This window comes from Cotesia typhae, unplaced genomic scaffold, assembly GCF_013202065.1.
Source record: "Cotesia typhae breed Kobodo isofemale line unplaced genomic scaffold, CoteBio_Ctyphae contig_65, whole genome shotgun sequence".
NCBI lineage: Eukaryota > Metazoa > Arthropoda > Insecta > Hymenoptera > Braconidae > Cotesia > Cotesia typhae.
In genome coordinates, this window is record NW_027423762.1 from 2,272,987 (window position 1) to 2,297,951 (window position 24,965).

The 24,965-nt window shown below is 28.6% G+C and overlaps 5 protein-coding genes across 7 annotated transcripts; 3 read left to right on the forward strand and 2 right to left on the reverse strand.

The window, feature by feature from the left end:
• Nucleotides 1-461: 461 nt before the first annotated feature.
• Nucleotides 462-6,427, reverse strand: LOC141532630 (3'-5' RNA helicase YTHDC2). 2 transcript variants are annotated; one of them, XM_074251082.1, is made up of 5 exons: nucleotides 6,232-6,427; nucleotides 5,942-6,156; nucleotides 5,464-5,657; nucleotides 1,602-4,660; nucleotides 462-958 (listed from the first exon to the last, which is right to left on the reverse strand). In XM_074251082.1, the coding sequence occupies exons 2-5, from the start codon at nucleotides 6,136-6,138 to the stop codon at nucleotides 944-946; spliced, it is 3,465 nt and encodes a 1,154-aa protein (XP_074107183.1). In that variant the 5' UTR covers nucleotides 6,139-6,156; nucleotides 6,232-6,427; the 3' UTR covers nucleotides 462-943. The 2 variants fall into 2 exon arrangements, with proteins under 2 accessions (XP_074107183.1, XP_074107182.1); XM_074251081.1 differs by having other exon boundaries at nucleotides 1,602-4,669.
• Nucleotides 6,428-7,378: 951 nt separating this feature from the next.
• Nucleotides 7,379-11,070, forward strand: Dnz1 (DNZDHHC/NEW1 zinc finger protein 11). Its single transcript, XM_074250835.1, has 4 exons — nucleotides 7,379-7,721; nucleotides 7,793-8,074; nucleotides 9,080-9,238; nucleotides 9,350-11,070. The coding sequence occupies exons 1-4, from the start codon at nucleotides 7,609-7,611 to the stop codon at nucleotides 9,630-9,632; spliced, it is 837 nt and encodes a 278-aa protein (XP_074106936.1). The 5' UTR covers nucleotides 7,379-7,608; the 3' UTR covers nucleotides 9,633-11,070.
• Nucleotides 10,864-17,290, reverse strand: Hinfp (Histone H4 transcription factor). The gene is made up of 6 exons (XM_074250831.1): nucleotides 17,051-17,290; nucleotides 15,226-15,845; nucleotides 13,848-14,181; nucleotides 11,959-12,274; nucleotides 11,548-11,857; nucleotides 10,864-11,473 (listed from the first exon to the last, which is right to left on the reverse strand). The coding sequence occupies exons 2-6, from the start codon at nucleotides 15,814-15,816 to the stop codon at nucleotides 11,255-11,257; spliced, it is 1,770 nt and encodes a 589-aa protein (XP_074106932.1). The 5' UTR covers nucleotides 15,817-15,845; nucleotides 17,051-17,290; the 3' UTR covers nucleotides 10,864-11,254.
• LOC141532482 (5-taurinomethyluridine-[tRNA] synthase subunit GTPB3, mitochondrial) lies at nucleotides 17,043-22,109 on the forward strand. Of its 2 annotated transcripts, XM_074250832.1 has the most exons (5): nucleotides 17,043-17,155; nucleotides 17,226-17,426; nucleotides 18,596-18,769; nucleotides 19,749-20,715; nucleotides 21,749-22,108. In XM_074250832.1, exons 2-5 carry the CDS (start codon nucleotides 17,282-17,284, stop codon nucleotides 21,987-21,989), a joined length of 1,527 nt encoding a protein of 508 aa, XP_074106933.1. In that variant the 5' UTR covers nucleotides 17,043-17,155; nucleotides 17,226-17,281; the 3' UTR covers nucleotides 21,990-22,108. The 2 variants fall into 2 exon arrangements, with proteins under 2 accessions (XP_074106933.1, XP_074106934.1); XM_074250833.1 differs by lacking the exon at nucleotides 17,043-17,155 and having other exon boundaries at nucleotides 21,749-22,109.
• Rpl36 (ribosomal protein L36) lies at nucleotides 22,034-23,799 on the forward strand. Its single transcript, XM_074250836.1, has 4 exons — nucleotides 22,034-22,146; nucleotides 22,341-22,467; nucleotides 23,182-23,316; nucleotides 23,651-23,799. The coding sequence occupies exons 2-4, from the start codon at nucleotides 22,342-22,344 to the stop codon at nucleotides 23,732-23,734; spliced, it is 345 nt and encodes a 114-aa protein (XP_074106937.1). The 5' UTR covers nucleotides 22,034-22,146; nucleotide 22,341; the 3' UTR covers nucleotides 23,735-23,799.
• Nucleotides 23,800-24,965: the final 1,166 nt, after the last annotated feature.

A 24,965-nucleotide genomic window follows, 5' to 3' on the forward strand; every position in this document is an offset into this window, starting at 1 on the left:
TATCTTAAAAATAATTGCCGATTTTGGTACAAATATTTAACGCCAAGAAAATTAACTAAAAAAAGGCTCAGTAATTGTTATTAAACAAAAATAATAATAGTTAAATTGTGTACGTATTCTGGTTGTAAAAAGAACATTCAAATTCGACAATCCAGTATTTTTTTTATGTATAATTTTTTACGAATATTTTAAATTTAATTTTACAATTTTTCTCTAATTTAAAAAAATAAAATTTTGAATATTTTTTCAGATTTGGAAATACTCAAATTTTCTTGCAAATCATTTTTTCTTTAATTTAAATATTATTTTCCAATTTTAAAATTCGCTAACGTGCTATGCACTCAATTTTTTTTTTTGTAAAATTTGAAAAAAAAAAAAAATATATATATATATATATATATATATATATATATATATATATATATATATATATATATATATATTTTTTTTTACAAGCCGATTGCTTAAAATTTACTACTAAAAAATGAACACATTTTGTAACCAAATATTATTTTCAATTACGTATAGACATAACTTCAAAATATAAGTTTTATAAAAATTTTTTTAACATATATCTTGAAGCAAAAAATTTTTAATAGAATCACTTTTTGAAAAGAAAAAAAAAAGTACAAATGTTTTAGCAGCAATCAGTAATAAACTTAAAGAGATCGCAATGGAAAGATAAATTATTGAATAACCTCTTTTACAAAACTTATTTTTTATAATACTGCAATCAAAAATCATTAAATATTACTACTAAAACTATGAGTATTAAAATCAGTGACTAAATTTCCATTATCTGTATTATTAAATTACAAACTATCCTTGAAATATATTTAACTGTAAAATACCATTTTAATATTTATAAACAATAATAATTTTAATTATCACCAGTGAAATAGACTATATCAAGTATAAAAGCGTAAATATATCTATTTTGTAATTAGTTCAGGAATTTCTGCAACAATAAAAAAACAATGATTAATATAAATATATGTTTATATAAATTAATAATGCCACGTCTTAATTTTTATGAAATATGTACATTGAAAAAAAAAAAAAATAACTTGAATCAAGAGAAAAATTTTTGAATTAAGTAAAATTCAACTAAACCAAGACAATAAAATTATTTACGGTAATTATTTACAAGTGCAGTCAACCCATGCTAGCCTATGTTAAATTTTTTTTTTTTCGATCAAATTGATCAATTATTTTTTTAAATTGTTTGTTTTTTTATGTAATTTAAAAAAAATGAATTAAAAACATCATTAATTTTATGTAAAATATGAGCGCTTAAGGCATGCACATTTGGATTTTCCAAACTTTTTAATAGAAATTTTATCCAAAAACATGAGAGCCAAAATTTTTTCAAACTTTTGAAGGCAAAAAAACTATCGAAATCTTTATTTTGTTCTTTTGCGGAATTTTTGATCATAAATGCGCCGTAAAAATAAACAGAATAAAAAAAAATTGAAAGTGTTAATTTTTCACCTAGTTATATCTCAAAATGGAGTTGACCTCACTTGTAAATAATTACCTAATTTACTTGCTCCAAGTAAATTTTTTTTTTTCTGTGTAAATAATACTCAAAAAGAACTTACATCTTCATCATCGGTCCGGCGAGCATTAGCAGGATAATAATCGACAATAAGAGGTCTAGGTCGTTGTCCAATCCCCGCGGGTTGTTGAAGCTCACAGGCGTGTTCTTCATTACTGATAATCGACACAACGGCTTTGATCACGAGTTCATCCAACTGCGTCATATTTTTATTCGGCGTCTTCATTCTTCTGAGGAACAAAGCGTTCCACTTCTGTCTCAAGTAAAGAACAAGTCTGGCAGTCTCGTAGTCGATTTTCATCGCGATCCAGTCATCGAGCTTCAAAATAGTCATCCCTTCACGACTGTCTTCCGCCTCGGAGTCCGACTCGCTCTCAGGTACTGTTTCTGTGTCGTAAATGAGGTCCATGGGGAGTCTAGCAGGTCCGCTAAAAAGCGCGATAGTGACTGGATTGACCAAAGTAACAGTCTTGACATGACAGAACCTTCCCGAGCGACTCATTTCTTCATAGACCAGCCAATCAGAAGGCAGTCCGGTGACACCAGCGGCGTGCGACTGCGCAGAAGTTGTTCTTGCTGATTTTGAAAAATCTCTTAGTGTCGAAGAAGGATGCAAGAACACTCTAGACTCTTTCTGAGTTCTCAACTGTCCATACTCACGATCGACGCGTATTAAATTCGGGTACAACCCCGCAGTGAGCGCAGCCTTCACCACAGCCCAGTTTTCAGAATTTAAATTAAGATCGCGAATGTCTCCAGCGCCTCGAGCGCGAACAAATCCTGAAGCGCGCAATTGTCCCAGCATCTGCGTTCTCATTCCCACAATCATCTCCATAACAGCCGAGGAAATAAAATTCTTATCACAAAATTGTCGCTCCCATCCACTAGCTCTTGCCTGCTGCCAGGCTTGGAACGCTCGAAGTACCGCCATGTGATCGCTGTAAGTATCGGCAGCGAACTTCTTGCGCGCAGCGGTCGCTGCTCGTTTCTGGCACGGCTGATGCGGCAGAACAAAGGGATCTTTGTAAGCAAGACTGCAAACTATCGTGAGAATTGGATCCAGACATTTCAAGACCACCGCGTAAAGCAGCATTTTTCCTAACCGAGGTTCCACCGGGAGGTCCAGAAGATGAGTCCCAAGCTCCGTAAGGTCTTCCCAGGCGTCTAAGGCGTCTATGGACTTCAATAACTGGACGGCGTTTCTTGTGATCATATTCGAAGGCGGCTCTAGAGCACGTTCAAGGAACTCTGCGATCGGAGTGTTACCTGGAGCCAAATGTTTCGTGAACAAACAGAGTTCCTGAAGCGGCAGCCGGAGAATCTCCGGTGTCTGGTATGGCTGCATGCTGTTGTAGCGCACAGACGAGTAAAGGCGGTAGCAAATTCCCTTCTGGCACCTTCCAGCTCGTCCTTTTCGTTGCTTCGCGCAAGCCTGTGAAATCCAGTTTGATTTAAGAGTACACACATTGCTTATCGCGTCAAAAGACTTCTCTTTGACCTTCCCAGAGTCGATCACAAAAACAACGTCGTCGATGGTGATACTAGTCTCCGCGATGTTTGTAGAAAGAATTATTTTCCGAGTTCCAGGCGGACAGGGTCGGAACAGGCGCTTCTGGTCGCTCATCTGCATGTTAGAGTGTAAAACAAACAAACTTACTCGCAGGCCGAGAGAAATACGTTTTTCTTCGTTAGATATTTTCTCTCGCATCGTCACAATATCGTCGTACCCCGGCAGGAAAACGAGAATCGAGCCAGCAAACATAGAAGTGTGAATGTGGAAAATAAGAAGCAGCAAGAGGTCGTAGTCGACATTGTCGTCGTTGAATGTATTGTGATAAATATCGAGGAACAATTTTTCTTCCTCGGTCAGTGGAGCGTCTTGCGCAGTGTCGCGCTCATCGAGGCTGCAGTCGTAGGTCTTCATGTAAGCTTCTATTAATTCAGTACACTCAACCTGGTTCATCTTTCGCGCCCAGTCCAGAGCAGTCCACTCGTTACTTGCGCGAATGGTCAAGTTTGCACCGAGGTTCAGCAGCTGTTCGGTTGTATTTATTGACCCGCGACCTGCAGCCACCATCAGCGGTGTCACGCGAGTTATCGAGTGCTGATAATCCACGGAAATGTTCTCTGATAATATTAAATGGAGCAGTTGAGTAAAATTGTCCTCTCCGCCACTGAGCCAGGCGTCGGAGATGCTTTTGTCCATTTCTTCAGCCAGCCAGGGCTCCAGCTCAATTTTTTCGGGGACTGAATCGCTCTGCTGGCCTAAAATCGGTGAAGGCATTACATTTTTTTTGGCCTGACCGCGACCACCTGTCTGCTGAGGCGGACACTGGGTCCAAGACTCCAAAACTTTGCGCTGATCTTTTTTGTTAATCAATTCCTTGCGTTTGGCGGCCATCTCTTTGGTCATGTAGCCGGTCATCTTTAGAATATCTTGCAGGTAGTAGGTGTCGACGTCGAAACTCCTCCCGCTAATGTTTATCACAGTGCACTGGCTGAAGTACTTTGAGAAAATGTTAGTGTCCATGGTTGCGCTCATTAGTATGAGCTTCAGGGCTCTGTACTTTACTAAAGCGTCTTTCAGAGCTATCAATAAAAAATCACAGAACCTGTCACGCTCGTGGACTTCGTCGACGATTATGTGAGTCACTGTCGCTAGCGCTGAGTCGCCACCCATTAGTGTGCGAAGTAACACACCGTTGGTGCAGTAAGTCAGGAGAGTTTTAGGAGCGACCCGGCTCTCGAGCCGGATCTGGTATCCGAAGGTCTGGCCTATTTTCTCGTCACGCTCGTAGGCAACACGCTCCGCTATGGACACAGCTGACAGACGACGAGGTTGGGTGCAGATTATACGGCACACTTGATTTCTTTGTTGGCAGTTCTCGAGTATGTACTGCGGGACTTGGGTTGTTTTTCCAGAACCTGTTTCTCCGGCTATCAAAACTACTTGGCTGGATGATAAAGCTTCAAGGATTTTTTCACGCGAGCTGTATACTGGGAGACTTTTCCGGAAGTCTACTAATTCTTGGTTGGTGCGCAGTTGAGGGACTTGAGGGATGCTGTTGTTCAAGCGGCCCATCGCTTTTGCATTTACGATTACTGGAAAGACTATTTGTTTAAAGTTTGTTATTAGAAAATTTATATGATACTGAAATTAGCAGACATATGATAATTCTTGGCATTTTTTTAACTAGTTAATTATTTATTTATTTAATATACAAACGTCAATCAGCTATTTATATTATTATGACTAGCAACCTTACAGTCACTATGACTACCGCGACTTGTGAACTATAAATGAAATTTTGCTTTATTAAATAATGTTTTTTGTTAAATTGCATTGTACTTTGTTAAATACTGACATTTTTAAAGATATAAGATATATATAAAATATATGAAAAATTGATGTGGGTACTCAAATGAAAGCTCTTGATGAGTGTAACATCGGGATGAGCTTATATCTTTAAAAATGTCAATAGTTCACGGGATACAACGTCATTTCTTAATTATGTATCTAAAGATAGAGCATCTTCGAATGCATCCTAAATACTTATCATAATAAATTGATTTTTGGTGAGAATTATATGAAACCTTGAAATAGCACAAATTCAAGTCAAGACTTTTGCAATGACACTAAATTTCACTACCTTGAATAAAAAAAAATATCAAGACAAAGAAAAAAAAAATTGAAAGTATTGGAAATAATAGTTTTTCAAATCTTTGACATGTGACATTTTTTCTCTTAATTTTTGAGTAATAATTTTTGCAATAAAAAACGTTATAAAAATTTTACTACGTCCACTAGTTTAATATTTATAATTCAGTATCATAAATTCATTCAATATATTTTTAAGTGAAATTAATAGACTAGATATTAAAGTATTGACAGAATGATTTCTTACCTTCGTTATCAACAGTTCGTTCACGTTCAGTCGGTGGTAATAAATCTTGACGTTCTTTACTGTTAATAGGAAACTTTTGTATTAAATTAAAAATTCCTTGTTTCGATGTTTTTTGAATTTTTAACACAGGGTCCGACTGAATAATTGTTGATCCTTCTCTTTTATACACTGTTAAAAAACGATTTGCTCCCTTTCTGTAAAAATAAAAAAAAAATGAAAATTAATTTAGCAGATATTAGATAATTTTAAGAATTTTTGTAACAAACAAATTATGGCAAAAAAAAAATTAGAAAAAAAAATTGACGTGTAGAAATTTAAAAAAATTAAAAATGCAATTTTTTCAAAATAATTTTTCGGTAATAAAAAATAAGCAAGTGACTACTAACTTTAATGTCATTAAAAAAAAAAAAATAAGTAGTTAAAAATATATTCTTATAATTTTAAATAACGTGCCAAGCTGGAAACAGTAAAAATTTACCCTCGACTTTTGGATTTGAGACCCAACTCTTGAACTAAACTGTGAACATAAGCTCTTTCTTCAGCAGTGTACGAGGATGGAAATTCAAGTTCCTTCAAATCCGGCGATTCTATCAATTTTTTTACACACAAATTAACAGCAATACGTGTGTCTTCTCCTATCACCGCCTTCCAATGATTGTTTTTACGTCTCGGCATTTTTAATTTTTAAAAATCCTGTAACAAAAATTTATCAATTAATTATTTATAAACCACCAGTCAACAATAATTGTTCTAAAAATAAATAGTTACCTAACCAACAGAAATAAAAATATGTCAAATATATTCTACAAAATAATTAACCAAATAAATGTAATGTTAAATATTATTTTTTAATAATAGACAAAAAAATTAATTAAAAAATGTAAGCTAGACATTACAGCAGCCGTTAATTTTTTAGCATTTCGCAGAACTGAACTTTGATGTGTTTACTTGGAATTTTTTGAGTTCAATTAATAATAATAATAATAATTACACCAATAACATCAACAATAATGATAACAATATTTGCAAGGTTTACTCATTTGTCTTTCAACAGAGGCACTGTCATATTATTCTTAATTTAAATATATATATTTAAGCTATTTATTATTATTATTATTATTATTATTATTATTTTTTTTTTTTTTTTGTTATTATTATTAATTATCAATTATTATTTCAATGACTATATATATTTATTTATTAAGTTATTTTTTAATTGGTCCTAAAAAAATTATTTAAATTTTGGCGCTAATTTGAATTATTGGCGCGCAAAATTTCAAAATTAAAACTGTCAAAAAAACAATGAAATAATTAATAATTATTGTTTTTAATTATGTAATTAAATGGATTAAATATAATTACTTTTAAATATTTCATCATTGAGAATTACAATTGACAGTAATTGCAAAATAAATTAAATATGAACAGTTTTCATAGATAAGTGTCATCTATGGGTGAACTTAATTACAACTTGTGAATACTACAGACATGAATTGTAAAAAATGTAGTTGTCTACTTTTTGTTGTGAAAAATAAAAAAATAATAAGCCGAAGCCATATGTCAATTATCAACTAACAACTAACAATTACATTTCAATGAAAAATTTTTGTTTATCAATAACGATAAGATTAAAAATATATCAAACTATTAAAAAATTCGGAGTGATATGATTTAATTCAATCATAGGATTATTGTTATTATTATTTAATAACTACATGACGTTATTTTTAATAAATAATTACATAAATAAATACGGTAATTTATAAATAGCGAAATTATTCATGTAAATATTATAATTTATTTATTTAACAATTATATTTTTAAACAAATGATTCACTTTTATACTGTTTGTTATCATTATTAGTAAACAACCTTGATTTATTTATTTAAATTCGTTAAATCAATACAACAACATTTGCTACGTCACAATCCACATGAACAAATTAAAAAAAAATATATCCTTTTATTTAAAAATAAATGTTCCAATTTATTGTGACAAAAATTTTAATTAATTTTTTATTTTAATGACAACAGAAAAAATGATAATTGAAAATATAAATAAAAAAATGACAATAAATTTTAAAATGATTTTTTGGTGATAAGTATCTTAAAAAACAATTTATTTGTTTGAGATAATTTTTAAAAATGTTTGTAAAAGACCCGTGCGGAATAGTCTGTATTTTAGTGACGTATATCGCAGTATTTTACGCTGATTATGTTGTCATACGATGGATTATTTTACATACAATGCAAGATAGGTAATTTTTTATTTTTCATAATTAAAAACGATAAAAATTAACAAATTATAATTATTTTTGTTTATTTTCAGCTTATGGGGCCCATTTCACGTGGTTTCTTTCAATACGATTCTACTGTTGCTGATGATGTCCCATTTGAAAGCAATATGTAGCGATCCAGGTGTGGTTCCTCTTCCTCAAACCAGGATGGACTTTTCTGACATCCATACTGGTGGCTCTGGAGCTAGCGACGATTGCGAGGAAAGAGATGATTGGAGTGTTTGCACGAGGTGCGAGACTTATCGGCCGCCTCGGGCTCATCATTGTAGAATTTGCGAAAGGTGTATTCGGAGAATGGATCATCATTGTCCATGGTGATTATTCATTTCATTAAGAAGCATTGTTGTAAATTCAATCATGTTTTTACACTGTGAAGAAAAATTTTCTTTTAAGATACAAGTGAACGGCTGCCCAATTTTGAAACACAGTAACTGCAAAATTTTTATACCTGATTTTTTTTAGTACTGCTGTATTTCTTATAATATTTAGACCTTAATTTCAAGTATTGTTTCTTAAAAATATTGATGTTTAAGTATTTTCTACTCATAAACCAAGTTTTCTATCAATTTGGCGCGTAAATTTTTTTTTTATAATAAAAATTTTTTTAAATCTCAAAATTGTCAGTTATTGTGTTTTGAAATTGGGCAACCGTGAAGCTAATATAAAGCGCGTGAAAAATGGAGTAATTATTTACAAATTGGGTCAAACCTATTTTTGGCCATATCTAGATAAAAAATTAAAATTTTTAATTTTTAGGTAGATTTTATTGAAATCATTCTTTTACATTGGTCCTCATGTCGGAATTTATTCGGAATTTAGTCGTAATATCTCTTAACTAGTATAGTAAAGCTCAAAAATAACGTTAGTTAAAAAATGTATATATGTACACGGAAAAAACAAGATGACACTGGATATCATCCCAGATTATACTCAGTGATATCTGTGGTGAAAAAAAAATTGCAGATAGTAGCTAGAAAAATCCAGATTATACTGTGTGATATCTGGATTATACTAGCTACTATCTGAAATTTTTTTTTTTCACTCAATATAATCTGGGATGATATCCAGTGTCATCTTGTTCTTTCCATATGTAAGCATATGCACACAAAGATTAGTAAACTTAATAAATAATTTTAAAATTTATAAGTAATTTTTTAGTAATCTAGATATTTTTAAATTAAAGCATATTTGTATTTAAAAAATTATTAAATTTAGGAAAATTTTCAACCGTGTAGCGTTTGTAGCAACATTTTACTGCTTGTAAACTATAATTTTTTCGTTAATAATGTTTGATTTAATTTTATTAATTTATTTTGTAGGATAAACAATTGTGTTGGAGAACGTAATCAAAAATATTTTATTCAATTTCTCGTATACGTTGGTGTACTGGCTGTTTATGCTATTTCATTGGTAATTGTTTCATGGGTTACTGATTGCCCGGAATGTAGTACTGATGTAACTATAAAACAAAGTAGGATGTAAGTAACAATTATTTTCAATTAAATCTATTTTTTAAAGCATAAATCCAACTTCTAAAAATTAAATTATGATTACAATTTTTTTTTTTTTTTTTTTTTTTCTTTCAACAGCTTGCATTGCGTGATACTAGTCCTGGAATCAGCGCTATTCGGAATGTTCGTGGTAGCAATCCTGGTAGATCAATTTCAAGCGATTCTCGGAGATGAAACAGCAATTGAGCGGCTTCAGGGTGGACATAATCACTATCACCATCACCCTAAATCACGTCGTGCTATCACACTTCTCTCCCAAGTTTGCGGCAAAAGTCATCCTATTTTGTGGCTCTTTCCTTGTCACAATCCGCCGCGTTATTCATTCCGTCGTGATGATCGATTGCTCGATCACGAAGTATAAGTCTGCTTTATTTATTATTTTAAATTATACTTAGCATATTATAATTTAAATATTTATTTACTAAGTACTGATAATAATTAATCTTATCAAAAACAAAAATAGTCTAGACGTTGTATTATATTTTCGTAAACTTTTGAGGTCGGTGTACAAAATGAAATTATTTTTATGTTTTTTGACCTGCTAAAACCGAATATCGCTGTTATTTTTTCGAAATCCCGCGCCATCAATTATTTATAATCATTTGATTAAAAAATAATTTTTTAGGTATTGGATATTTTTTTTTTTTTTAATTTTGGGCAATTTCTTATAAAAATTTCCTAAAGTTGATAGTTTCTAAGTTATGAATTTTTGAAATTTCAAAATGACCGATTTTCACAAATTTTGACGATTAATTTCATATAAATAAATTACGTAATACTAGGTTTTATTTACATGATCGTAAAGAAGAATATCCAAAGTTTTTATTAAAGCAATATTATCCCGTTGTAATTTGTATTAAATAAAAAAAAGTGATCAAAGTTATTGCATTTATCAAGTAACGACATGCGCCGCCGAGTCAAGCGAGTTACTCAATAAATACGATAACTTTGATCACAGGTAATAGAGCGTCTAGACTACAAAAAAAAATAAAATATTTATATTCGAGCTTAATGTCAATTAATCATTACCATTATTTAATTGTTGGTATCTTCCGTTGATTTTTTGAATCAGCAATCATGATCACTTTGATCAGCTTTAATTACATATCTGATGAACGGCCTTTATCTAAATTAGCTTGATTATTTTGTCTATACCTAATTATACTGTTACATATTATAATCCAGTCTTTTCTATCTACTGTTCCTATTTATCACATCTGTACATAAATTCATTACCCTAAATATCTCTACATGCTCGCGGGTACTGTTATAACATTTACCCATTTAACCATCATCATTAAACTATAATCAATTTTTTATTTAATTGTATAAGCTATACATAAAAATTTCAACAATTATAAATAATACTACTAATTAATGAACATATTAATTATTTTGAGTATATTTAACTTTGTTAATTATTTAAATTTTAATTATGTCAAACAAAAATTATTAATTTTATTTTTTTGAGATTTAATTTTGTTTTGTATTATAAAAATACTTTTCGTATACTTCTTTGTATTATTTTGAAATACGTAAACATGCCAAAAGATATTGTATTTAATTACATATTTAAGTATTCAAGTCTACGATTTTTATTTATATTTATATTATTTTTTATTAATCACCTAATTAAAAATAATTTATTACCATGAAATAAATTGTTCATTTCGTTTATATTTAGTCACCATATACACTGAGAAAAAAAAATTTTTTTTTTTTAATGAACAAAATATTGCAATAAGAAATTAATTTTTTTTTAAATTAAAAAAAAAATTTCATTTGAAAAAAAAAAAAAATTTAGACAGACAACTTCCGAATTAACATCCAAAATTGTTTTTTCCCAAATCTAGAAAACTTTTTCAACAAGAAAGTTTCTGAGAAAAATTTTTATTTCTTCAATAAAAAATAAAATTGTTTTCAAAAAATTAATTTCTTGTCACAATGCCCATTTTTTTTCTCAATGCAGCTTAAATCTAAAATTCAAACACCTAAAATAACAGGTAATCCATCTGAAGATGGTAAAGTTTCGGTCTCTTGGGCTTCAAATACTTGATGATTGATAATATTACCATCTTCATCAACTTCGTCAATGGAAATTAAAATATTTGATATTATTGGCATAGATTTGCCAACACTGTCTTCAACATCTGTATTTACTTCTAATTCTGTATTGCTGTCATCACCATTGTCTTCGTAAATCTGTAAATAAATTAATAATTATAATCATTAGTGTTTCTATGAATTATAGAAGATATATAACAAAAAAAACTTACTTCAATATTAGGAATCCGTGAATCAGTATTAATTTTTATTTTATAATCCTTTGATGGTAACTCAGCCTCTTCAGTAACCAAATCACTAGCACCTCCTTCTTCTTCATCAATGCATTCATATCGCACCATTTGCAATCGGTAACAGCCATCCTCAACCCTTGTATACTGAAACCGTTTATGCCCGTTAGGCCATCGGAGATTATGATCTCTCATTAAATGTTTCGTTAAATTGTAACTTCGCCGATACTTTATTGGACATTCGTGACAACAATACCATCTAACTTCTGATCTATGAACACGTTCAATGTGTCTAAAATTAAATAAAAATATTATGATACTGAAATCAGCAGACATCTAACAATTTTTGAAATTTTTGATTACTCCACATCCCTTAAGACTAAAAATAATTACCTGTCCAATACATAAGCATTTTTACAAGTATAAGAACAACCTTCATTATTACAATAAAAGTTAGGTCCGGTGGTATGTACTGTCATGTGTGAATCCAAATCTTGTTCTGATTTAGCAGCATGAGTACACAATTGACAACGAAATGGTCGTGAACTGACATGTCGATATCTAACGTGTTTAGCTAAAGACGCTGGTGACTCGCAACTCATGTCACAAAATTTACATTTGTACCTGAATATATGAAACCTCATGTGTTCACGCAGAATATTTTCAGTGGGATAAAATTTTGAGCAGTAAGAACATTGAAATCCTTGAGCTATAAACAAACGATTATAAATTAGTCAAAAAAAATTTTTTGGAACGAAGTTCCTTACGGCAGGCTTGGAGGAGATAGGGATTTTGCTGGGAGACCTAACTGGAAAAAATGTGATAGTAAAACCGTAAGAAAAAATCCGTGGAGTAAAACCGTTAAATGAGACGTTCACAGGTGCTTCAGTCGTATAAACAGCGAGTAGTGTATAATATCTCACGTTTTCCCCTCTTTCTTTTCGTTCTCTCATTTCTTCTCTCTCCATTACCACTCCACCCCGCCAATGCATAGTATATCGCGTGCTTAGAGGTAAAAAGGTTTATAGCTAAGGGTTAATAGGGATTTGTGGTGAAATAGCGTATAAAAAAATTTTTTTTTGCCATTCGTTTTAAAATTGTCTGAAACGTAAAAATTTGTGAAAAAAAAAAGTTGGTATCGTAAAGCTGAAAGTGCGTATCTCAAGATATACGCCCTTTCAGCTTTAAGAAAAGTACTACTTAAAGGTAAAAGGGCGCATCAAAAAAATTGTAGTTTTGATAGCAAATGTTAAATAATAGTTTCACAAGACGAGTTATGCTCAAATAACAGTCCCATTTACAAAGTTTAATATAAACAAATGGAAAATAAATCAATCAAAAACAAATTACGTAAAAATTAAGTAATAAAAAAAATTACAATGACAGATAACATTCAAATATTTTGAAATTTCCCCCTTTTTTTTTTTTAAGCATTGTAATATTTTAAAATTATAACATTTGAATATTTTAAAATTTCTTATTTTTCTTCAAGCATTATAATTTCATGATAATTGTTCATGTCTTTAAATTTTATAATAACTATTTCTTAAAATAAAAAGCGAGAAAATAATCACGCGTACTTTATTGTTTTTTGGATATATTTTCTTTTGTAACTTTAAAAAATTGTACAGTTGAGGTTTTACGCCGGTACTACCATAGAGTTTTTTTCACATTTTTAAACTACAAATATATTCCTTTGTAAACTGGGCCGAAAAAAATTATACGCCCTTTCACCTTTAGATCACCAAAATTTTAAATTCTCACAAGTAAAAGAGCGTATAATTAAAGACATACGCCCTTTTACCTTTCAAATTTTTTTTTCAATTTTAAGTATAGAATGTGTCTACTACTTAATTGGCAATAAAAAAAAAATATGCGCCCTTTTACCTTTAGGCACGCGATATACTTATGAACTCATGAACTCATATTTCTATGTTATTTTATGTTGTCAAACAAAAATAAAGAGAAATATTTTGTTATTTTAGTTGACAATGTGAATTACGATTTTTTTTTTTTATTTTACGTAATTTATTTTATTATTTCCCAAAATACTGAATTTCCTAAATACTTTCCTGTACTTAAATAAAAACTAATCAGCAAAATTTAAGAGAAAAAAATCAAGAAAACCTACATATAATTGAGCACGATTTTTTTTTTTGCATATTGTGTCGATTCTACATTAGCCGAAGAAACTTCGTACTTACCTGGTGTCCCACGACACCACATAATTTTTTTTTTAATTATGAATGCTGATAAATCATTGTATTAAAATTAATAATTACTTTCTATAGATATTTGCCTGCGGCAGTGATAAAAAAATTTGGAATTGGACGCAAACACCGCACAGCAAGTTGGACAAGCCACAACTTTTTCTTTAGTATGATGTTTAATGTGATCCTTGAGTTTATAAACGCTCGTATAAGTACTGTTGCATCCAGTCCATAGGCATTTTACACCGTTTTTAACTTTGTTACCACGTGGATTATTCTCTGCGTGCTGACTAACGTGGTACAAAAATAATTGAAAATTATTAAACGACTTTAAACATTCTTCCCAGTCGCAGATTAACAGTACTGATGAATCAAATGTTACTGCTGATCTCTCTCGTTGACATTTCTGAAATAAAAATAACAATCTATATTATTAAGAGAATAATCAAAATTTTGTGGTCAGTGTATTTATATGATAAAATGGGTTTTTATGGTTAAATTTGGTATCGTGGGAGAAGTCTTGACCTGGAGTTGTGCCTTTTTATGGTTTCATATCATTCTCACTAATCGTTAATTTATGATGATAAGTATTTAGGCTGCATTCAAAAATGCTCTATCTCTAGATACATAATTAAGAAATGACCTTGTATCGGATGAACGATTGAGATTTTTAATAATATAAGCTCATCCCGATGTTACACTCATTGAGACCTTTTATTTGAGTACCCACATCAATTTTTCATATATTTCATATATTTATATATATGTATATATGAAAAATATATCAAAAATGAATGTGGGTACTCAAATGAAAGCTCTTGATGAGTGTAACATCGAGATGAGCTTATATCTTTAAAAATGTCAATAGTTAAGGAAGTACAGTGCAATTTAACTTAATTAAGAAATGACTTTGTATCTTGTGAACTATTGACATTTTTATTTTATTAATATAATAAATAACTGACAGAGAAAAATTGATGAATTAATGATTTCATTACTATTTTGTTCGTTTTGGTGAGAAACCCCACAAGTCAATCAACTTTAAATCATTATTATTAATAGTAGTAATTAACAATTAAATTATTTCATGCTCGAATCTTTTTTAGGGATGCTAACATTATTATTATTCATCATTGGTTAATGATGTTAATGTAAATTAAACTGAGAAAAATGTTTTTTGCTTCTCCTAAAAAATTTAGTATTTTTGATTTATAGGGTTTCTCAAATAAACGATTTAATTTTCTTATCTCTTTAAATTTATATCAACTGTTTAAATATTATATTATGAACTATAAATTATTTGATTGATTTTTGTATTATATTTAACTCAATCTATTGATTCAGCTACTCAAAGAGCTGAAAAAAGAATACAATCAACTCAAAAAACAATTTATTGAAATTATAATCCAATTTTATATTTCTAAAAAAAAAAAAAAAAAAAATAACTTACCGGTAATTTAATTTTACCCCGTAAATTAGCACCAATGCATTTCAATTTTGTGTGATAAGCATGATAATTAACATGTTTAATAATAATTGGTGTGCTATCATTTTCATACCCGCAATGCTTCCATTTACAAACATAAACTCCTTTCTCGCAGGTATCATCTTCTTTCTTATCACCATCTTCTATTACATTATTTTTATTATTGCTACCATCAATATTATTTGTCTCAATATTTTTACTATCACTGGAAATTTTAACGTCAAGATCAGTGACGTGGTTGGCAACATGATGAACGAAACGCTCGACAACTGTGGATGTGTACTGACAGTCCTTCCACTCGCAAATTAAGTTCAAGACTTCGTCTTTCGAGTGAGTTTGTAATTTGCGTTTTTTTCCTCCACATTCAGACACTGAATCAAACTCAGAATCAGTGTCAAAGCACTCGGAAAAATCAACATCACTGTCTTTATCGCGTTCTCTTTTCTGATTACTGTTCAAACTCCCAGCTGATGAGGATATGCTTTGAAGTACCCACTGGCTGCATCGCTCTTGTAATTCTTTATTTTCAACATACTGCTTTACTTCATCAGCCATTTTTTAAAATTATTATTGAATAATATTACCTGTAATATAAAAAAAAAATTATTAATTATTATGACACTGAAGTTGACAGACATTAAAAATATTCTTAGAATTTTATAACAACTAAATTATTATAAAAAAAATTTAATTGAAAAATTATAACATTGAAGTTAGCTGTCAGCTGTCGATTTTAAAAGTTCTTTTTAATAAATCAATTACAATAAAGAAATGCTTCCAAAAATTTTCACTAGTAATTTTTAGTAATTTTCACATGTGAAACTATTTAATAATATTTTTTTTTTATAATAATTAAATTGCTATAAAATTCTAAAAAAATTTTATGAAAACTGATTTAGCAAAGATTTAATAATCTTAAGAATTTTCTTAACAAATAAATTTGCTTCAAAAAATTATTTTAAAAAAATTGCATTTGTAGCTTTTTAAAATTTCTAAATGTCAATTTTTTTTATAAATTTTTTTTTGCCATAATTTATTTGTTACAAAAATTCTTAAAATTTTTGTGCTAAGTTAATTTTCATATAAATGATGGCAAAAAAAGTATAAAAAAAAAACTGACATCTAGAAATTTAAAAAAATTAAAAAGCCAATTTTTTATAGTTTTCTTCTTGCAGAAAAATTTTTTTGTTAAATAAAATTAAAAAAATGATCAAGTGACTGCTAAATTTAATGACATAAAAATGAAAATTCATTTGGCAGATATTTGATAATTTTAAGAATTTTTGTAACAAACAAATTATGGCAAAAAAAATAGAAAAAAAAAATTGACTTGTAGAAATTTAAAAAAATAAAAAATACAATTTTTTAAAAATAGTTTTTCACAAAAGATTTGATTGTTAAATAAAATAAAAAAATTATCAAGTGGCTGCTAATTTTAATGTCATAAATTTTTAATATCTGTCAACTTCAGTGTCATAAAAAATTCCACATGTGAAAATTAATAAAAATTACAAGTGAAAATTTTTAGAAGAATTTTTTTATTGTAATTGATTTATTAAAAAAATTTTTTAAATTAACAGCTAAGTGCTAACTTCAGTATTAATAATTATTATGCATTAAAATATTTATTTCTTAACAATTAAACAGTTCCCGCCATTTGTGACATTCATGACGCTAGTCAAAATATTTTTAACCTCTGCAATTTTAATTATAATTATTGTGCTTGTAAAAATATTAAAAGCTAAATAAATTGTAATTAAAAAAATATATATTTATATTAGTTACTTACAGTAATTCTTTTTGATTAATATTAAATGATACTGGTAGTTGTTTTTCATTTGTACACATCAATCGCCATTATGATTTTACGTCGTAATAATTTAACAGAAGACACGTGTGTTTTTTTTTTATTATCATAAGGCAATTGTTGAATTAAAATGAATATTTATTGTTGTTAATTATAGGCACAATAAAAGAATTATTTTTGAAAGATCCGGCGAGAAATTTTTGGGTGTAAATAATGCTGAAGAGAGTTGTCACTAAATGTTGGAGATCTGTTGTCCTGAAGCGTCTGAACGATACTGGTGGTGGCGGGATCTTTAGTTTTGTTTGTCGAGACAGTTCTACTGGGGCTTCAATTTCAACAATATATGCTTTATCATCAGGTAATAATAATTATATTAATATTTTATTTATAATTATAATAATTTTTATTTTTACTTTTAGGTTTATTAAAATTTTTTAGTTTAATAAAATTTATGAGAATCAATTTAGCAGATAATAATTAATTAAAAAAATTTTTTTAACAAATAAATTAGGCTGAAGCTATTCAAACACTGTAGCATGAATTTTAGCATGGCAAATAATTTGTAATATTCACGCTAGCCTCACGCGGAACTCTCTCATAGTGTCCGAATAGACAGTCCGAATAAATTATGGCAAAAAAAAAAAAAAATTGACATCTGGAAAATTAAGAAAGTAAAAAATGCAATTTTTCAGAAATAATTTTTTGGAGCAAATTTATTTATTAAAAAAAATAAAAAAATTATAATAGTGACAGTTAGCTAACTTTAATGTCATCAAAAATTTTCGGTGTTTTGTGTTAAATTAGATTCAAATGAATTCCAACAAAGTCGAAAATTCACGAGTTGATAATTTTAATTATTTTATTGAAATTACTAAAAAATGAACATTGTTGAAGATTAAGGGCTTATTAAATTGCTTTCAAAAAAAACAATTAAAATTTTAGAAATTTTAAATCCTTTATTCTGGACATCAACATATTTTTTTTTTTATTATTGATGACAATGAAGTTGACAGGCATGAGAAATTCTTTTATAATTTTGTTAGAAAATTAATTTTTTAGAAAATTTATAACATTTGTTAAAATTGCGATAACCAACTTTTTTTTTTTTTTTTTTTTTTTTTTTTTCAAATTGTTCATTTTTATATATTCAAAAAAAAAAATATATCAAAATTTTCAAAAAAAAATTTTGGTCAAACAAATGAAAATTAAAATTATGAACCCCACTTGTAAATAATTACCAAACTTTTAAAAGAATTTTTATTATTTCATCTGTTAAAAATATTTTGAATATTTAAATTTTTATGATACGGAAGTTAACTAACAACTGTTAATTTTTTCAATTATCATAAAAAATCAATTACAATAATAAAAATACTTTTAAAAAATTTCCTCAAATTTTAAATTTTCACTCGGAATTTTTTTTTTCATAATAATTTAATTGCTATAAAATTATTAAAAAAATTCTTAATGTCTGTCAACTTCAGTGTGATGAATTTATCATTATTCAAATAAGTAATTTTATTACAGGTAACGGAAAATGTGGAGTTGCAGTGGTACGTGTATCAGGAGATAAATCATTGGAAGCATTAAATAAAATGACAAACTTATCAAATCCTTCACCACGTCAAGCATTTCTAAGAAAAATTTACGACCCATTCACTGGTGATATTATTGACAAAGGATTATGTCTTTGGTTTCCAGGTTCTACAAACTTCTTCATTAATTTATTTATTTATTTATTTAAAGCATAATGAACTCAACAGCTTTAAGTCGATTACAGAGTTCCATTACAATTATCCCTGTTTAAAAATGTTAATTGAAAAAAATTAAAAATGATAAAATTCGAATTCTTTTCAATAATTTCACTTCTTTTGTTTGTATATATAGATATACCGTTTGCATAGAGTGACCGCTTCTCAATTCTTTTCAATCAGTATTTTTAACCAGGCATTGTACATATAACTTAGAAGCTAATACATAATATGTTACAAACATTTATTGTAATACATTCATAATACATTTGGCGTCCAATATTGCAGGCAATATAAAATATTGACTTTTAACTATCATCATCTTAATATATCGATACTGCCATTCTAATACGTCGAATCCCAACAATATTATGCAATTTATGTTAAAAAATTAAAGGTCAAATAGTTTAATAACTATTTTTGAATAAATATTTTCATCCTCTAAATCCCATTTAATCAATGTTAAAAATAAACTGTTTTTACTGTCTGCTGGAAAATTTTCTAAAAGTGGAATACGACTCATTAGAATGGTAGTATTGATATAGAGTTTACAATGACATCAACAAACGTTTTTATATTCTTGATCTGAGTCAAGTCTATTTCATTATTGTACTCATAAAATATAACACTGAAGTTGACAGATATTAAAAATTTTTTTAGAATTTTATAGCAATTAAATTATTAAAAAAAAAATTTAATTGAAAAGTTTCACATGTGAAAATTAATAAAAATTACAAGTGAAAATTTTTAGAAGCATTTTTTATTGTAATTAATTTGTTACAAAAATTTTTAAAATTGACAGCTGACCGCTAATTTCAGTATTATCATAAAATATGTTTCCTGCATGCATCAGTGTATATGCTGTATATTTAATAAAACTCTAGCCATTTAAAAAAAATTAAATAACTAATTCACTTAAATATATTCAGGCCCGAATTCATTCACCGGTGAAGACAGCGTAGAGTTTCAAGTCCACGGTGGCCCAGCAGTGATAGAATCTCTAATGTCAGCGCTGTCAAAGTTAAAGTTAAAACCCGCAGAACCTGGTGAATTTACAAAGCGCGCTTTCTACAACGGGAAACTCGACTTAACAGAAATTGAAGGCCTCGCAGATTTGATCCACGCCGAAACTGAGCAACAGCGAAAGCAAGCATTGCTTCAGGCAGACGGAAGTCTAAGTAAATTATATAATTCTTGGAAAAAAAAATTATCCACTTCGCTAGCGAATATCGAGGCTTACATTGATTTCGGTGAGGATGACAATATCGAGCAAAACGTCCTAGAAAAATGCAACGAGACGATCAGAACTCTGGTGGCTGACATCTCTCAACACCTCGCCGATGGTCGACGGGGAGAAATTTTGCGCACTGGAGTACGCACTGTTATCATTGGCCAGCCTAATGTAGGAAAAAGCAGCTTGCTTAATTATCTGGCGTGCAGAAATGCCGCGATCGTCACTCCGATTGCCGGAACTACTAGAGATATCGTTGAGTTAAGTACAAATATATCAGGCTATCCTGTTATTCTAGCGGATACAGCAGGACTAGTTACGGTTACTGAGGACATTGTCGAAAAAGAAGGCATAAAAAGAGCTAGGTCCTACGCTACTACCGCAGATTTTATTATCTTGATGATTGATGTCTCGAATTTCTTGTCCAGCGAGAAATCGTTTGGCGACTACTTGCATCACTATGTTGATCAGCTAGAAATAAGTGATTTAATTAAAGAGAAACGAGGCAATTTTATTATTATTGTTAATAAAATTGATTTGGTTAAATGTGATGACTATAAAGTTATTAATGATTTAAGAGAGTATGGAGCCATTCCAATATCTTGTGACAAAGAGGATGGATTTACTGATTTGTTACACGCTTTGACCATTAAATTTAAAGATTTGTAAGTTTTACTGCTTATTTTAGTGTTTAATTAATGAAACTTTATGAAGGCCAGGCTTTAGTAAATGTATTTTCTTAAATTTTATTCTAATTACTTTAAAAAAAAATTTTTTAATTAACTATTGTAAAATTTCTGCAATAACTAGTTATACGGTATTTTTAAAAAAATTCATTTTATTTTATTTAAGACGAAGAATAATAAAATTTTATGACAGTAAATTTAGCTGTCACTCGACAATTTTTTAATAGAAAAATTTGTTCCAAAAAATTAATTTAAAAAAATTGCATTTTTAATTTTATTAAAATTCTACAAGTCCATTTTTTGATATTTTTTTTTTGCCATAATATATTTATTAAAGAAAAATAAAAAAATTGTTAAGTGACAGCTAAATTTAATGTCATTAAAATTTCTGAAAATACATTTACTACGACCTACTCTTAAATTAACAGACATCTTTCAATTTTTTGGATTTTTATAACTACTAAATTATAAATTATCAGAGAAAAAATAAAAAAAAAAATTTAACATCTATTTTCCCTATTTTTAACGTCAAATAAAAATTATAAATAATGGAGATAGTGTTCTGGGAGTCTGGAATTTTTAATCGGAAATTTCTTCCTCTTTAACGAGCTTTTTTCAAAATTGTTTAAATATTAATATTTTTCGAGTTAATAACTAAAAACTAAATACCATTTTTTTTCATCCTATTTTGTTAATAACAATTGCAATTTTTTACCTGCAATAAAATCCTTTAAAAACATCTTTCTAGAGGTGATTCCGAATCTAATGAGCTGTCGCCCATATTTTTAAGACCTTTATCTCTATTTTTCACGTTTTTTAACTTGTTGATTAGACTTATCTAGAAATTTAAAAGAATTATATAAGTGCAGATTTTTGATAAATTTTTTTTTTATTAAATTTGTAAAAAAAACAATTCAAAAAATTGACAAATATCTTTTGATTTCAGTTATAATCTCTAATTAGTATTTGATAATGATATTGATAAGTAAAATAATTGTTATAATTATTTCAGATGTGGAAATCCATCAAGAGAAAATCCAACGATAAGTCAAGCAAGGCATCGAATACATTTAAAAACCTGTATTGATTATTTAAATAACTATTTAGGAGTAGTTAATAATTACGAGTATGACATGGTAATTGCTGCGCAACAAATACGTTTTGCAATGAGAGAATTGGGTAAAATAACTGGTCATGTTAGTAGCGAAGAAATTTTAGATATTATTTTTAAAAATTTTTGTATTGGTAAATAAATTTTTTACAATTTGAATTTCCCGCGTTAATTTTTATTGGCGCTTCTTGTGTAATCCGACGTTTTGGCATTTCATATGTCCGTATGCGCATGTGAGGTGCGCACCGATTAGTGAGAGTGAGAGAGTTTCCTTTTACTTAGTGACAGAAATCTAAGAGGTTGGTGTTTGATAAAATCTGTTAATATTAATAAAATCTCAATTAATAAATAATAAATTATTAATTTATTAATTAAATCAGAGTTTTCTTTAAATATAGTGATAATTATTTTTGCAAATTTTTCATCAAGTAAAGTGATAGTAATTTTTTTTTCATCAGCGTGTTAGTCTAACCTATTTGTATTGTTTTTATAGGATGCCTGCACGATTTGAATTGGCCGTCGGCCTCAACCGAGGACACAAAACCACGAAAATTCGTGTTGCAAAAAACAAAAATGAGAAGGAAAGAACTGTTGCAGTGAGACCTTCCCGTTTTAAGGGGGTAAGATGATTTTTAAATCTTTTATTTATAGACGTCTTTTGATGGCGTTCATTAACCTATAATTTTTAGCCATGTGTTACTTTATTGCTAATCAATCAATTTGTATGTCTTTCGACGTTAAAGTTAGCTGTCACTTGACAATTATTTAATTTTATTTAACCGAAAAATTTGTCCCAAAAAACTATCTTTCAATTACATTTTTTATTTATTAAAATTTCTACAAGTCAATTTATTTTCTAATTTTTATTTTCCACAATTTTTTTTTGTTAAGAATTTTTAAAATCAATCAATTCTATATAATAAAATATTTTTTAAAATTTACACTTGAAATATTTTTAATTTTTTACATGTGGAGTTTTTTTGCTAAATTTTTTTCATCAAAATTAAAATGTTAAAAAAATTTTTTAAATTCATCGTTGTCTACTAACTTCAGTACCATTTATTTTTAAACTTAAATAATTGAAAATGACGATTAATAAAATAGTATATTACTTGGCTTTGCCTCAGTCAATAATTACATGTGATCTGAAGTTTTCTTTTTTAGTTTCCAAAAGCTGTATACGATTTTTCTCCTCGACGGAGGCGGAAAGCGGCATTTTCGTTTAGCGAAAATTGACGCTTTCCGTCCGGAGGGAAGAAAAAGAACAATAACTTACAAAAACTGAAAATATCAATATTTGTCTTGGCCTAATCAAAATAATTTTTAAATTACAGCGTCAAACAAAACACACCAAATTTCAACGTGATTTGGTTCGTGAAGTAACTGGTCATGCTCCCTACGAAAAGCGCGCTATGGAGTTGTTGAAAGTCTCCAAAGATAAGCGTGCTCTTAAATTCTTGAAGAGAAGGGTAAGTTTATTATCATTTTATTTACTAATGATTAGGATGTGCTAAAATTTAATTTCTGTGAAGAACTTTTTAAAATTGGAATTTTGAGTTCTGCTTTTAACAGGAGCTGTATTGGGGTATTTCCTGAGATATTTTGGGTTAAGACGATTTATTTGATTATCATAGAATTCTTAACAGGAGCTTTGTTCAGGCACTTCTTGCTAAATGCGAAAATTTCAGCAGAGCTCATAATTCCAATTTTTAAAAGTTCTTTACAGATATTGAATTGTGGCACACCTTACTAATTATAATCACTGATTTATATTGTATTGACTAATTTTTTGTCTTTGTGTAGTTGGGAACACACATCAGAGCCAAGAGGAAGCGTGAAGAATTGGGTAACATCCTTGTACAAATCAGAAAGGCTGGACATCACTAAGCCTTGTGTTATCTGGAAAAGTAATGCAAAAATCTTAATAAATAATATCTTGGTATTTACTTGAACATTTGTTGTTCTTTAATTGAACTTTCCTTTTAGTGTTATTTTAATTTTAATATGTGACAAAATGGGTTTTTATGGTTAAATTTAGCGTCATTATAAAAGTCTTGGCTTGAATTTGTGCCTTTTCTAGGTTTCATATTCTCACTGATAATTAATTTATGATGATATGTGTTCGGGCTGCATTCGAAAATGCTTTATCTCTAGATACATAATTAAGAAATAACCTTGTATCCGATGAATTATCGACATTTTTAAAGATATAAGCTCATCCCGATGTTACACTCATCAAGAGCTTTCATTTGAGTACCCACATCAATTTTTCATATATTTTATATATTTATATATATTATATGTATTTATATATGAAAAATATATCAAAAATGCATGTGGGTACTTAAATGAAAGCTCTTGATGTGTGTAACATTGGGATGAGCTTATATATTTTAAAACGTCAATATTTAAGAAAGTACCGTGCAATTTAACAAAAGTCATTTAATAAAGCAAAATTTTATTTATTTATAGTTCGCAAGTCACGACCGTCACATAGTAACTGCAAGGTTGCTGGTAGTAATTAGTAAAATTAAAAGAAAAAAAAATAAAATAATAACATTAGTTATAACAATTATTTAATTGTTTAAGAAAAAAAAATTTCACAATACTTCGTTCAAGTTCTAATTATTTTATTTTAATGCCTAAGCGAAGGCCGAATGACAAAAGTACATAATTTACAAAGTAAAGTAACTTCACGTATTTTTTTTTAAATCAAGAATTTAAAATAAACAATTTATACATTGTACAGGATAAATTACAATATTTTGATGTCCAAGTAAAATATGAAAAGTTAATGAATATATGTTCAGATAACTACTAAATTTCCAAGAAATTTTTAAATCATAAAAAATGTATAAATTTTTGGAGCAAAAATAGTAAAATTTATTTAAAGTTTAAACTAGTATGAATTATAAAATTATAAAAAAAATTTGCTTACCAAATAGTTCAGTCTATTATATATGTTCACTTGATGTGCATAAATAATAATTAATAAAAGGTCAAATATTGAATTTAATTAGTCTACATAAAAAGTAATTAGTTGATTAAATGTCACAAATCAGCAAGCTTGTCAAATAATGATTTAAATGAGGATAAGATGATGATGATATTAAACAAA